Here is a 12,547-nt window from a genome sequence, read left to right as displayed (position 1 = left end):
TCCTCATTAAATCCAGAAAAAAATGAGACTCTTGTTCCAAAGATTCTCATGATCAGAGGCAGAGTTTTCTCTAGCCATGCCAGATGGCACACGGAACCTTTAAACACACCAGCAACCTCCCAATACCAAAACAGGCCTGGATGGAACCAAGTACCCTCACTCACTCGGCGCCCCCGTAATTCAAGTGACCAGCCAGGTTTAGGAAGAGAGTGGCCTAGGAACCCAGGGTTCCCAGGCTCCCCTGGATGGAAAGTGTGGTCCCCATGAGTAAAAGCACAAGTAGGAAGACAAGATGCTAATCCAGACTCTTCAGAGAGGCAACACGGTAAAAGTCTGACACTATCCAATGTGGGGGAGGTGAGATTAGAGCAAGCCTTTGGAGGAGCCGAGGACGCCTGGTGGAGTTAAAGATCTGCGTATTCCACAAGCCAGCAATGCTCCCTCTGGGAGAACTGCACAGAGACACCGACATCCGTACAATGGACTCTCGAGCAGACAAGGCTGTGCAGAGCTGTGCTCTGGCCAGTGGCAGCTAACTAGTATCTGTCGAAAGAGAACCACAAAAGGCAGAAGGAAGAGAGGTACAGTCACAAAACGCAGTACCGAAAATCAGCTCAGCTGCATGAAGTGGGTGTAGGTATAGCACTAAATTTACTCATTGTTAAGCAAAAAAAACAGGAAATGCAAAAATGATACAGAATGCCTCTTATAGAGAATAAATACATGTAACTCCATGATGCACGTTATTTGTACTCAAACAAGTCTGATAACAGTATTTTAAAATTTCTAAGAATGAGGAACTTGGTGCAAGAGACATTCTAGGAGCGGTGGACGGGGAGTCTTGGATTGAATGCATGTTTTATTTCTTTAAGAAAATTTCTAAGCTACAATGCATGCAAAAAATATGGGTGAATCTTAGAAATAAAAATTTGAGCAAATGAATTCAAATACAAAAGGATATTTACTGTACAATTTCCTTTATATAAAGTTCAATAAGAGACAAAATGAATCAATGACAGGAATGGGACAGTGGTTACATCCTTGTAGGGAGGGGAATATAGTGAGCAGAAATGGGGCACGAGGGAGCTGAGGGTGATGGTGGGGGGCTTCTGTTCCTTGCTCTGGAGGCTGGCTGCATGGGTGTGTTAACTCTCTAAACACTTGAGGTGTACACACTTAGGATATTTGTGCTTTTCTCTGTGTATGCTGTAGTTCAGTAAAAGTTTCAAAAGCATAAAAAGAAGTTCTGAAATAAACATGGCAAATGATGATGAGTAAACATTTCTTCAATAATGTTGTGATTGCACAAATGAAAACCCACTAAAAATATTTAACTACAACAAGGGTGTCAAGACCATTCAATGGGGAAACAATAGTGTCTTCAATAAATGGTGCTGGGGAAACTGGAGCTCCACATGCAAACGTATGAAGTTGAACCCCTACCTCACACCATATACAAAACTAACCCCCAAAGGGATCAATGGCCTAAAAGGCAAAACCCACAAAACTCTTAAAAGGAAATATAGGAGTAAATTCATGTCCTTGGATTTACCAATGAACTCTTAGATAGGATACCTAATCAAGATCAACAAAAGGAAAAAATGACTAGCAGGACTTCATCGAAATTAGTAACTTCTGTGTGTCAAAGGAATTTTATCAATAAAGTAAAAAGACGACCTATAGAATGAGAAAAACCATTTGCATACCAGGACCTGGATAAAGCTTTAGTAACCAGCTATATACAACTGAACAACAACAAAAAACAGCCCAATTAAAAAGTGGTCAAAGGCCTTGAATAGACATTTCTCCATGGAAGATATACAAGTGGCCAGTACGCATATGAAGATGGTTACAGTGACTAGAAATGGGCCGGAGGGACCATCACCAGTCATTGGGGAAATACAAATCAAAACCACAATGAAATGCCACTTCACAACCACTAGGAGGGCTGTAATTTTTAAAATGGAAAATAACAGTGCTGGTGAGGATGTGGAAAAACTGGAACCTTCGTATACTGCTGTGTAAAATACTGCAGCATTGCAGAAAGAGTTTAGATATTCCTCATAAGTTTAAAAATATACCCAGCAATTGAGTGACTGGCCAAGCATGGCCCAGCAATTCCACCCTGAAGAACTGAAAACAGGTATTATAATTCTTGTACATGCATGTCCTGGCAGCATTATTCACAATAGCCAAAGGTGCAAACAACCCAACTGTCCATCAACGGATGAATGGATAGCAACATGGAATATTATTCAGCCATAAAAAAAGAATGGAGTACTGATAACTGTTACAACATGGATGAACCTCAAAATTATTATCCTAAGTGAATGGAACCAGACACAAAGGCCATATGTCATGTGATTCCACTTATATGAAACTAGAGGCCTGGTGCACAACATTCGTGCACTATGGGGTCTGGGGAGTCCCTCAGCCTGGCCTGCACCCTCTCGCAGCCTGGGACCCCCTCTGCTGGGATGACCAACCAACCGGTGGCTTAGCGCTGCTGCAGAAGCCAGAGAGGTCCCACCACCACTGCCGCACTCACCACCCATGAGCCTGGCTTCTGGCTGAGCAGCACCCCTCCTGGGGGAGCACACTGACCACCAGGCGGCAGCTCCTGCATTGAGTGTCCGCCCCCTGGTGGTCAGTGTGCGTCATAACAACCAGTCGTTCAGCTGTTCAGTCAATTTGCAGATTAGCCTTTTATTATATAGGATGTCCAGAACAGGTAAGTTCATAGAGACAGAAAGCACTTTAGTGAGTGCTGGGACTAGGGAAAAGAAGAGACAGGCAGTGGCTGCTTAGCGGGTACAAGTTCCCTTTGGGGTGATAAAAATGCTCTGAAACCTGACAAAAGCATGCACAGCACTGTGAATATTCTAAATGCCACTGAATTATACCTTTAAAATGGTCCATTCATGTTATATGAATTCACCTCGGTAAAAGATATACATTTAATTCAACAAAAGAACATGCAATGAGTGTATTCTTACCAAGAAGTGCCCAGGCTATATCCCTTAGACCTTTCACTCGAGAACGGGGTTAACAAGGAGCTGGCCAGCTCTCGGAGGTTCTGTCTGGTGAATGAACTAATGTTCTTTCTGCTTAGGGAATCGCGTTCCCTCGTTAGCTTGGGCAGCGGAGGACATGATAAAAAGGGGCAGAAAGAAAGTCAAGCCCCGGGACACGCACTGTGTACCTGGGGGTTCCGAACCGGTCCCCGTCATAAGTGAAAGGCACTCACCCTCACGATGATGCCCATGCGCTTGCTCTCGTAGGTGAAGGGGAAGATCTGCAAGATGGTGAAGTTCAGGATCTGGTCGCCAGGGGTCCTCAGCTGCATGGAAGACTGGTCCCGGCCCACCAGGGTTAAACCCACACTTTCGGTCCACTGTACCAGGGCCACCTGCAGGTAACACGGGGTCGAAGGTCAGACACGGCCGAGGGTCCCGGTTCACAGGTCAACCACAGGAACACAAAGGCGGGAGGGGGCAGACAGGTGAAATGCAGGCAGCACTGTGTCCCTGGGAAGACTGTGCCAACAGTGGCAGCACCCGGCCCCTGGGGCTCTGCACTCACAGCTGCCCCTACCTGCAGGCCTCGCCCTCTCTTCCTGGCCCCATGGCAGGCCGGATGCCCGGGCCCTGGCAGAGCAGGCACAGGGTGAGAAGTGACTACAGATGCTTCTGGGAAAACCTGTACCAAGCCAATTATCTGGACGGACGGGGTGGCTCGACCATCAGGCTCCTGTTTAGGTCTCGTGGATACTCACCCAGGCGGGTATTTACAGTTCTCATGTGGGCAATTCTGCCCCCCAAAGGCACTTCAATGTGTGGGGACATGTTTGGATGTCACAGCTAAGGGATGGGAATGTGCTACTGGCATCCACTGGGTGGAGGCAGGGATGCTGGCAAACACAACAGAACATAATCCCCCGGATGTCAGTCCTGCCGAGGTTGACAACACGAGTCACACAGACGAGGAAGGGACAGAGGCCCGGCCAGGAGGGCACCGGCATTTCAAACATGATTGTTACTAAAAGAATTTTTTCACTCTTGTTTTCAAACAGCTGGTTCAAACCCAACTTTGTTGTTCTGAAAAGATGGGGCAAGTCTGTGACTTTGGGCTTCAGGGAGACCGCTAATTCCCAAAGCCGGTACCTAATTCAACAGAGAAAGAATCTCTAACTCCGGGACCACAAAGGACTTCTGGCACAGCCCGGCCCCCACGCTGAGGACCCCACAGGCCTGGTTAGAGGAGAAGCAGACTAAATTTGAAATGATCTACCCTGCAAATGCTCCCTGTGAAGAGTGAGTTGAAACTGAGTTGATACAGCCAGCGAATCTCACCAAGGCTAAGGGGCATACACATGACAATGCAGGTCCTCCCTCTCCCCTACCCCTGCCCCGTGGGTACCTAGTCCTAATCAAAACCTCATTGGCTCCTCGGGGGCTGATTCCAACAGGATATGAGCCCTGCGGGGGGTCGTTCATTTTTACCTTCCACTCTCTCACTCCGACTTTGTCAGCCTTAATTTAAAGCTACTTCCTAACAGAACACAGACCCCTCCCCCCTCCCCTGCCCAGGTCCCATGGAGAAGAGAGAGGCGCAGAATCTTAGCCTGGAATCGGGCGCTCACTGACCCTCTCCACTGTAGCAGGCACAAACACTTCAGGGGCGAGGTGGGACCGCCACATTCCTCCACAAAACAAGGTGACATTCACGCAGGCCACTTCCCATTCTGGCAGGTCCAAGCCTCCTTTCAAATGCATCATCAAAGTATAAAGTTTTCAGGGTCTTGTGTCTCACTGTCCTTAACAGCCAGAGATGGGGCTCAGGGGGTCTTGGTTCAGAATACCAGGAGGTCAGAGCCGCAAGAGAAAAAGAAACTGTTAAGGTGGGTGGGTGGGTGGATGGATGGATGGATGGATGGACGGACCAGATCCAAACTTGATTGAATGCTAGAAACCCAGGGGGCAGAGAGGGGAGGACACAGCTCACAAGTCCCTGTGAGTTGCGGATTCATCAGGAAACCCCTCTCTAAAATGCCCATCTGAGGAATGCATGCCAGGCTGCCCATGATGGCCTTTTCAACATAGGTGGGTGAGCGACAGAACACCCGTGTCAACTTCCATGATCTTCCCCGGGTGCCCGGGAACGTGTGCCGGAAGTACGCGGGGCCGGGCCAAAAGAAAGAGCTTTGAATTCCTGCCAAGAGCAGATGCGTACTACCCTACGAGCAAGCATGGCTCTGACATCTGATGAAAGCGGTTCTTTGGTGGCACTCAGCAAGATAAACACTTGCCCTGGCTGGTTTGGCTCAGTGGATAGAGTGCCGGCCTGTGGACTCAAGGGTCCCGGGTTCAATTCTGATCAAGGGCACATGTCCAGGTTGCAGGCTCAATCCCCACTGGGGGGGCATGCAGGAGGCAGCTGATTAATGATTCTCATCATTTATGGTGTTGTTTTTTTTTCTCTCTCTCTCTCTCTTCTTCTCCCTCTCTGAAATCAATAAAATTATTTAAAACACACACACACGAGATAAACACTCACACTCCCAAAGAGTAGCCAGTCCACCCTCGCCAGCCTTTAAAGTTGTAAATCTCTCCACAGGCTAAGGTGCTCTTTACAGAACCAAAAAATAGATCCCACGAAGCTCCACAGGGTGGTTTCGGGTTCAAATGCGGCAGGGGTTGGGCAGGCGATGCAGTGGTCAGGGGTAAACTGAGGCAGCAGCCACCTCAGCTCCCATCCCAATTCCCTTGATTCCACACTTAAATTCCAGGCTCCTATCACAGAGCATTGTTAAAATTAATATTCAAGAAGGAAGAATGGCACCATCAACATGGAAATTTAGAAATGACTGTTCATCGCTTCTCGGCCTTTTGGCTAAGATCAAGTGTAGAAATGACTGTTCACTTCAGTCCATTCTGGGCCACACACACACACACACACACACACATATATATATATATTCTATGAGTTCAGCGCACAAAATCGCGCAGCCCACCCACCACCCACCCCCCATCCTGCCTTGACACCCAAACCTCTCCACTCAGAGCTCCAGCGTGCCTGGCCCAGGCCAGACCCCTCCAGCCTTCTCTGGCAGCTTCAAGCCCCACCTTCAGTCCCTTGAGTTGCCTCAGGCTGGTCCCGCCTTCTCTGGGCACCTCCCTGCTTCCGCCCGTCTCTAGAGCTCCACCCTGTCTCCAGAGCTCCGCCCTGTCTCCAGAGCTCCGCCCCGTCTCCAGAGCTCCGCCCCGTCGTGGCACAGGAGGAGGGCGTGGGAGCCTCCCGCCTGCTGCGCTGTGCTCCTTCCCCGGGCAGGTGGGCGGTGGGGCGCTCTGAGTGTGAGCGGTGGTGGCAAAGGGCTGGTGAGGGGGGCGCTACGGGCTCTCACCCCCACCCTCCTGGGCACGGGATGGTCCCACCTCCTCTGGGCGCCTCCTGCTTCCACCCAACGCCCCCACCACGCACGTCTAGACTAGGTGGTCAAGACTGCCTAATTAGCATATTACCTATCTTTACATAAGTATATACATAGGTAGGTAGGTAGGTAGGTAGGTAGGTAGATAGATAGATATGCACAAATTTAGGGAGACTCTGGGAAAATCTATACCAGAACATAAACAGCAGATATTGCCAGGTGATAAGCATTACATTTATGTTTATCAACTTCGTTTTGACTCTCCAACGTCTGCTTTTTTTTAGGGAGAACCTCAGTAATGGTGATTTTTAAAAGTTACGTAATTTTTTGTGACTATGACAGGATTCGTGGGAATACGAATTAAAGAGTTTGTGTTCCTGTGACAGGGTTCGTGGGAAAGACAAATAAGTGAGTCAGGGGGCTGCGTCTACCTGCTCGTAGGAGAGCACCCCCTGAGCGCTCACACCAAGAAACGGTGTGTGAAAAGCTGCGTCCGCCAGGTCTCTCCACTGACTCCTCCACCAGGTTAGATCCCCTTCTCTTCTCTGGCAGCCACTGTACGAGCGCCCTCGGGCTGCAATCAATAGCTGATAAAGACCCTCCCAGGCTTCCCGAGCCGGAAGTGTACAGGAAACAAATTTAGGAAATCCCGCTTCTGCAGCAGGAAATGACCACCCCATCGGGCAGGAACTCCTCGGCAGCTCCGAGGTAGACAGAATGCTGCTCCTGCGTGTATTTCTGAGCTGACCCTGCCTTCACCAGCGATGCTTTGTGGATACAGAATTCCAAAGGGAGGGTTCTAGATGCAGCCACGTCTGCGTGGAGTCCCACGGATTTTGCGGATTTTGCTGAGCGGAGGTTCCGCCTGCTCCCCGCCACACGGGGCGTCTGCGCACACAGATCTGGAATTTGCGCACACGGCCTCTGAAATCGTCTAGGAGGCTAGTCAGTAAACTACTCACAGTGGTTGGAGCTTCTGTTAGTAGGATGATGGTTTACTTTTTCTTATCTGTATTTTCACATATTCCACCAGAAACACAAGACAGTGGTGCAATGCAAAATAATAACAGTGTGTGTGTGTGTGTGTGTGGGGGGGGGGGGGGGGGGGTTACCAATAAGACCTCTGTGAATGTACTAAAAGGCCCAAAGAAAACACCTGCTCTTTAACCATTATTCAGAATCTTAGAAAAGCAAGATGAATCTGAATCCCAGTGCAATTAGTGGACAGAAGAAATGAAGAATTGTTCACTTCAAGAAAAAGGAGCTAAGCCCTAGCTGGCTTGGTTCAGTGGATAGAGCATCAGCCTGCGGACTGAAGGGTCCCAGGTTTGATTCTGGCCAAGGGCACATGCTCAGGTTGCGGGCTCGATCCCCACTGAGGGACTTGTAGGAGGCAGCTGATCAATGATTCTCTCTCATCATTAATGTTTCTATCTTTCTGTCCTCCCTTCCTCTCCAAAATCAATAAAGAAATGTGTTTTTTTTAAAAAGAAAGAGCCGAAACAGGCTTGGCTCAGCGGTAGAGCGTCGGTCTGCGGACTGAAAGGTCCCAGGTTCGATTCCGGTCAAGGGCATGTACCTGGGTTGCGGGCACATCTCCAGTAGGGGGTGTGCAAGAGGCAGCTGGTTGATGTTTCTCTCTCATTGACGTTTTTAGCTCTTTATCTCTCTCCCTTCCTCTCTGTAAAAAATCAATAAAATATAATTTAAAAAAAAAAAGAAAGAAAGAAAAAGAAAAAGGAGCTAAGAAGCACAGAGAGATTTACCCTCGTGGAGAAACCCTTGCACAGCCCTAAAACAAATGCCTCGGAGTTCAGTGGGAGCAGAGCGGGTGGGGCAGGCATGAAAGGTCCCCATAGAGACCCCACACACACCCATCTCTAGCCAGTAGGAGTGTTCGAGCTCGTAGGCAGAGTGCGGCCTGATCAGACCCCCATCATCTGGAGCGTGTTCCTGTTCCACCAGCACCATGCACTGGTGTTCCCAGTCCCAGCCGCCAAGAAGCTGGTCCCTCCTCATGCCCACCATCCTCACGCCCAAAACGGGGAGGGGGATCAAACCGAGTAAACCCGGTGACACAGCGAGGGCGCCTGCGGTTTTGTTTGCGAGGGCCCAAGATCAAGAAGGTCAGTAGCGTCAGCCACCCCTCTCCTCCCTCTTCTTCCCTCGTTCAGCTAGCAACCCCGTCCCAGCACTCGGCCACGGGTGACATTTTCCACCTCAGCAAGCCTGGTTCGGCCCTCACCTGTTGGCCTCAGGGCTGTCCGGCAGAAGGAGGAGTCCCCGGGGACACACTCCATCGCCCGGAGACGGAGAGAGGGAACGGGTGGGAAAGGCCCATGGAGGGGCCCTCTCTCCCTGAGATTCGGGCAGGGCTCTGGCTGCGCGCCCCCAGCCACCGTCCACAGGGCTCCCTGCCATGCTGAGGCCAGCGCACACCTTAAACACTTCCTCTGCTGGAGAAGCCGCTCCTTACCACGAACAAAATGACCACTGGGAGCCCTGGGAGCCTTGGTGGAAGAGCAAAAACGGTTTAAATATCCTTTCCTGGTCATTTACATCACGGGCCTGAAAAATACAAATCCAACCTGCCCCCCAGGACCTACTGCCTGCCTGCCGAGGGTTCCCCACCCCTCGCGGGCCCCAGGACACAGACACACCGAGGCAGAACGGGAGACATGGCTGGTCTGAGCCTCCAGACGCAGGTGCTCAGCGGCCTCCCTGGGCCTGGGCTGCAGTGCTGTCCAACACTGACATCACCTAGCCCTGTGGTCGGGAAACTGCGGCTCTCGAGCCACACGTGGCTCTTTGGCCCCTTGAGTGTGGCTCTCTTACAAAATACCACGTGGGCAGATTTCTCCAAAGAAGATGCACAAATAACCAGGAAGCACATGGAAAGATGCCCAATATTATTAGCCATCAGAAATACGCAAATCAAAACCACAATGGGATCCCACTTCACACTTACTATGGTGGCCAGACTCAAAAGGACCAACAAGGACAAGTGAGGGCTAAGATGTGGGGAAACAGGAACCCTCACACCCTGCTGATGGGAATGGAAAGGGTGCAGCCACTTTAGAAAGCAGTCTGGCAGGTCCTCAGAAGGCTAAACAGAGCTACCACGTGCCCCAGCAATTCCATTCCCAGACATACACCAAGAAAAACATACTGTATGTCCACTCACAAGCTTGTACACAGCCCTGGCCCATGCAGTTCCATTGGTGGGGTGTCATCCCCTGTAACTAGGGGTGGCCAGTTCGATTCCCAGACAGTGTACATGCTCGGGTTGCAGGCTCAATCCCTAGTAGGGAGTATACAGGAGGCATGCCAGTCGATGTTATGCTCTCACATCAATGCTTCTCTCTCCCTCTCTCTGCCTCTCCCTCTAAAAATCAATTTTAAAAAACTTTTTTTAAAAAGACAAACAACTTGCACGCAAATGTTCATAGCAGCATTATGCATAATAGTAAACAAACAAACAAAATGCCATCTAAATGTCCATCAACCAATGAATGGATAAACAAAACGTAGTGTTATCCATACATTGGGTTATTATTCATCCGTAAAAGTCATGAAGTTCTGATAGGCTGCAACACGAATGACCCTTGAGAACATATGCTAAGGGGGAGAAGCCCAGAAAAGGCAATTCTGCACAGACAGGAAGTAGGTTAGTGGCTGCCAGGGCTGGGGGCCGGGGAGTCTACAGGGACAATGGGCATGGAGTACTTCCTTTGGGGTGATGAAAATGTCCCAAAATGTATTATGGTCACGGTTGTATAACTCTGAATAGACTAGAGAAACCACTGACCTCCGCATGTTAAATGGGTGGCTGTGTGGTAAGTGAATTTTATCTTAATGAAGCTGTTTTCTGGTGGCTGTTGTTTTCAAGGGGATGCAGTTTCCCTTTGGGGCCAGCCACCTGAATTACAAATAAGACCCCCTGCTCCTTCCTGACTCAGTACAGAGCTCAAATCCAGGACCACTCCTGGGACAGATCAGGTCCTGCTCGCCTCTGAGAGGTCCCGGCCTCGCCGCCCCGCCCCTCCCTGGCGCCTGGCGGCCCTCAGGCAGATCCGTGGGGGCCACGCCTGCCCGGGGCTTACCTCGTCCGGGCTGGCCGCCTGGTACACGCGGCACGAGTCCTCATACTGCTTCTCGGCCTCGGCCTGGTCGGTCACGCCGTTGGACTCGTACACGGGCGTCACGTTGTGGCAGAGCGCGATGGCCTTCACCGCCTCGTGCACGCGGCTGCTCATGGTGCGCCGGACTTTGGTGGCGATCGCGGGGCCCTTCTGAGCGGGCGGGTCCTGGGACTGCTGTGAGGAGGAACGACAGGGGGGGTGAGCACCGGCACAGAGGTCTCCCGCGGGCGGGCGGGAGGACAGACAGGGGAGTCGGCTCTCGTCGCTGCGGGCCAGCGGTGACCCCAGGCCAGCGACGGGACACTGCAACGAATGGCACGTGGTCTTCCGGGATCCCATCACCTGTGCTCGGCACAACAACAGAAACCACACAGAACCAACAGGGAGGGTTACAGCTTAGCGGATGTGGGTGATGCTGCCCGCTGACGGGGGACCGCCTTCCTCTGGGGGCATGGGGAGCCGCCTACGGAGTGAGGTCCCCCCACGCTGCCAGCGGTCCCGGTGTTCAGAGCGGGGCTTCTCCGCCTCCACACCGCTGGCACTCGGGCAAACCTTGTCTGCGGTTGGGACAATCCTGTGCCTTGTATAACATAAGGTGACCAGACATCCTGCTTTTGGCGGGACAGTCCCGATTTTTAACAATTTGTCCCGCGTCCCGCGGCATTTTATTTTATTTTTTAAATATATTTTATTGATCTTTTACCAAGAGGAAGGAAGAGAGATAGAGAGCTAGAAATGTCGATGAGAGAGAAACATCGACCAGCTGCCTCTTGCACACCCCCTGCTGGGGATGTGCCCGCAACCAATGTACATGCCCCTTGACCGGAATCGAACCCGGGACCTTTCAGTCCACAGACCAACGCTCTATCCACTGAGCCAAACCAGTTTCGGCTCCCGCGGCATTTTAAAAAAAAGCCCCAATTTCTGCCGAAGCTGGTTTGGCTCAGTGGATAGAGAGTTGATCTGTGGACTGAAGGGTCCCAGGTTCGATTCCGGTCAAGGGCATGTACCTTGGTTGCGGGCACATCCCCAGTAGGGGGTGTGCAAGAGGCAGCTGGTCAATGTTTCTCTCTCATCGACGTTTCTAGCTCTCTATCTCTCTCCCTTCCTCTCTGTAAAAAAAAAAAAAAAAAAAAAAAAAAAAAAAAAAAAAAAAAAAAAAAAAAAAAAAAGCCCCAATTTCCAAGGCATAGGATCTTTCCAAAAATCGGGACTTTCTTAAAACGCCGCAGGACGCGGGACTAATTGTTAAAAATTGGGACTGTCCTGCCAAAAGCAGGACGTCTGGTCACCTTAGCCTTGTAGGATGTCCAGCTGCACCTCCGGCCTCACCCACTAGGTCCCAGAAGCACCTCTCTCCCCTAGAGGTCTCAACGGATGCTGCCAAACGTCCCAGGGAGACAGAGCCCGTCCCAGGTCCAGAACCCGTTTTAAATGTTCACTCTTTGGTTTCGCATAAAAGGCAGGAACTGCGACTGGCGCTCTACAGGATAACGACCGTCAGTGACAGTCCGTAACGGGACTTGGTGCAGGGCCTGGGACGGTGATGGGAATGACGCTCTAGCTGCGTGTTCTGCACACACGGCACCCAGCACTGCGCTGAAGGCGGATTTCCAAGAGCAATTTCAAGATAGATGAATACGTTTTTTAAAATGGACTAATGCTATATGTGCTCCATGTTTGCTTTCTACGTGGACTTCAGACCCTTAACTCGTAGAAGCAGCTACTCCACCCCCTTGTTCAGACCTTTCGACACACGGCTGAGCCTCCCGAACGGGGTAAGTCTTGGGGAAAGTGGCTTCAAGCAGCATGGTAAAACAGTATGAAAGGCTAACAAACCTGAGCTCTATTGTTGGATGGGTGTGGAAAGCTGTGCGACCTTAAGCCAGCCACATCTGCCCCCGGGGCCTCCGTTTCCTGCCAGTGAGAGGAGTGCGGTCCACACCCGAGTGGCAGGAACCCCCCCGCTCAGCAC

At 50.9% G+C, this 12,547-nt stretch overlaps 1 protein-coding gene and 1 long non-coding RNA gene across 2 annotated transcripts in view; both read right to left on the bottom strand.

The window, feature by feature from the left end:
- Window positions 1-12,547, bottom strand: part of LOC311624151 — a 244,719-nt gene that overhangs the window by 27,638 nt on the left and 204,534 nt on the right. The gene's annotated exons all lie outside the window — the stretch shown is intronic.
- The window catches only part of ATP9A (ATPase phospholipid transporting 9A (putative)), a 124,781-nt gene that overhangs the window by 27,638 nt on the left and 84,596 nt on the right, over window positions 1-12,547 (bottom strand). The window contains exons 14-15 of the mRNA XM_084886983.1: window positions 10,534-10,746; window positions 3,248-3,409 (exon numbers count right to left, since the gene is read on the bottom strand). Of these exons, the coding sequence (XP_084743109.1) occupies window positions 3,248-3,409; window positions 10,534-10,746 (375 nt within the window). The remainder of the gene's footprint in view (window positions 1-3,247; window positions 3,410-10,533; window positions 10,747-12,547) is intronic.

The sequence above is a fragment of the Pipistrellus hanaki genome (assembly GCF_964339955.1).
Source record: "Pipistrellus hanaki genome assembly, chromosome: 6".
NCBI lineage: Eukaryota > Metazoa > Chordata > Mammalia > Chiroptera > Vespertilionidae > Pipistrellus > Pipistrellus hanaki.
The sequence above is the reverse complement of the archived record's forward strand: the minus strand, read 5'-3'. Positions and strand labels throughout refer to the sequence as shown.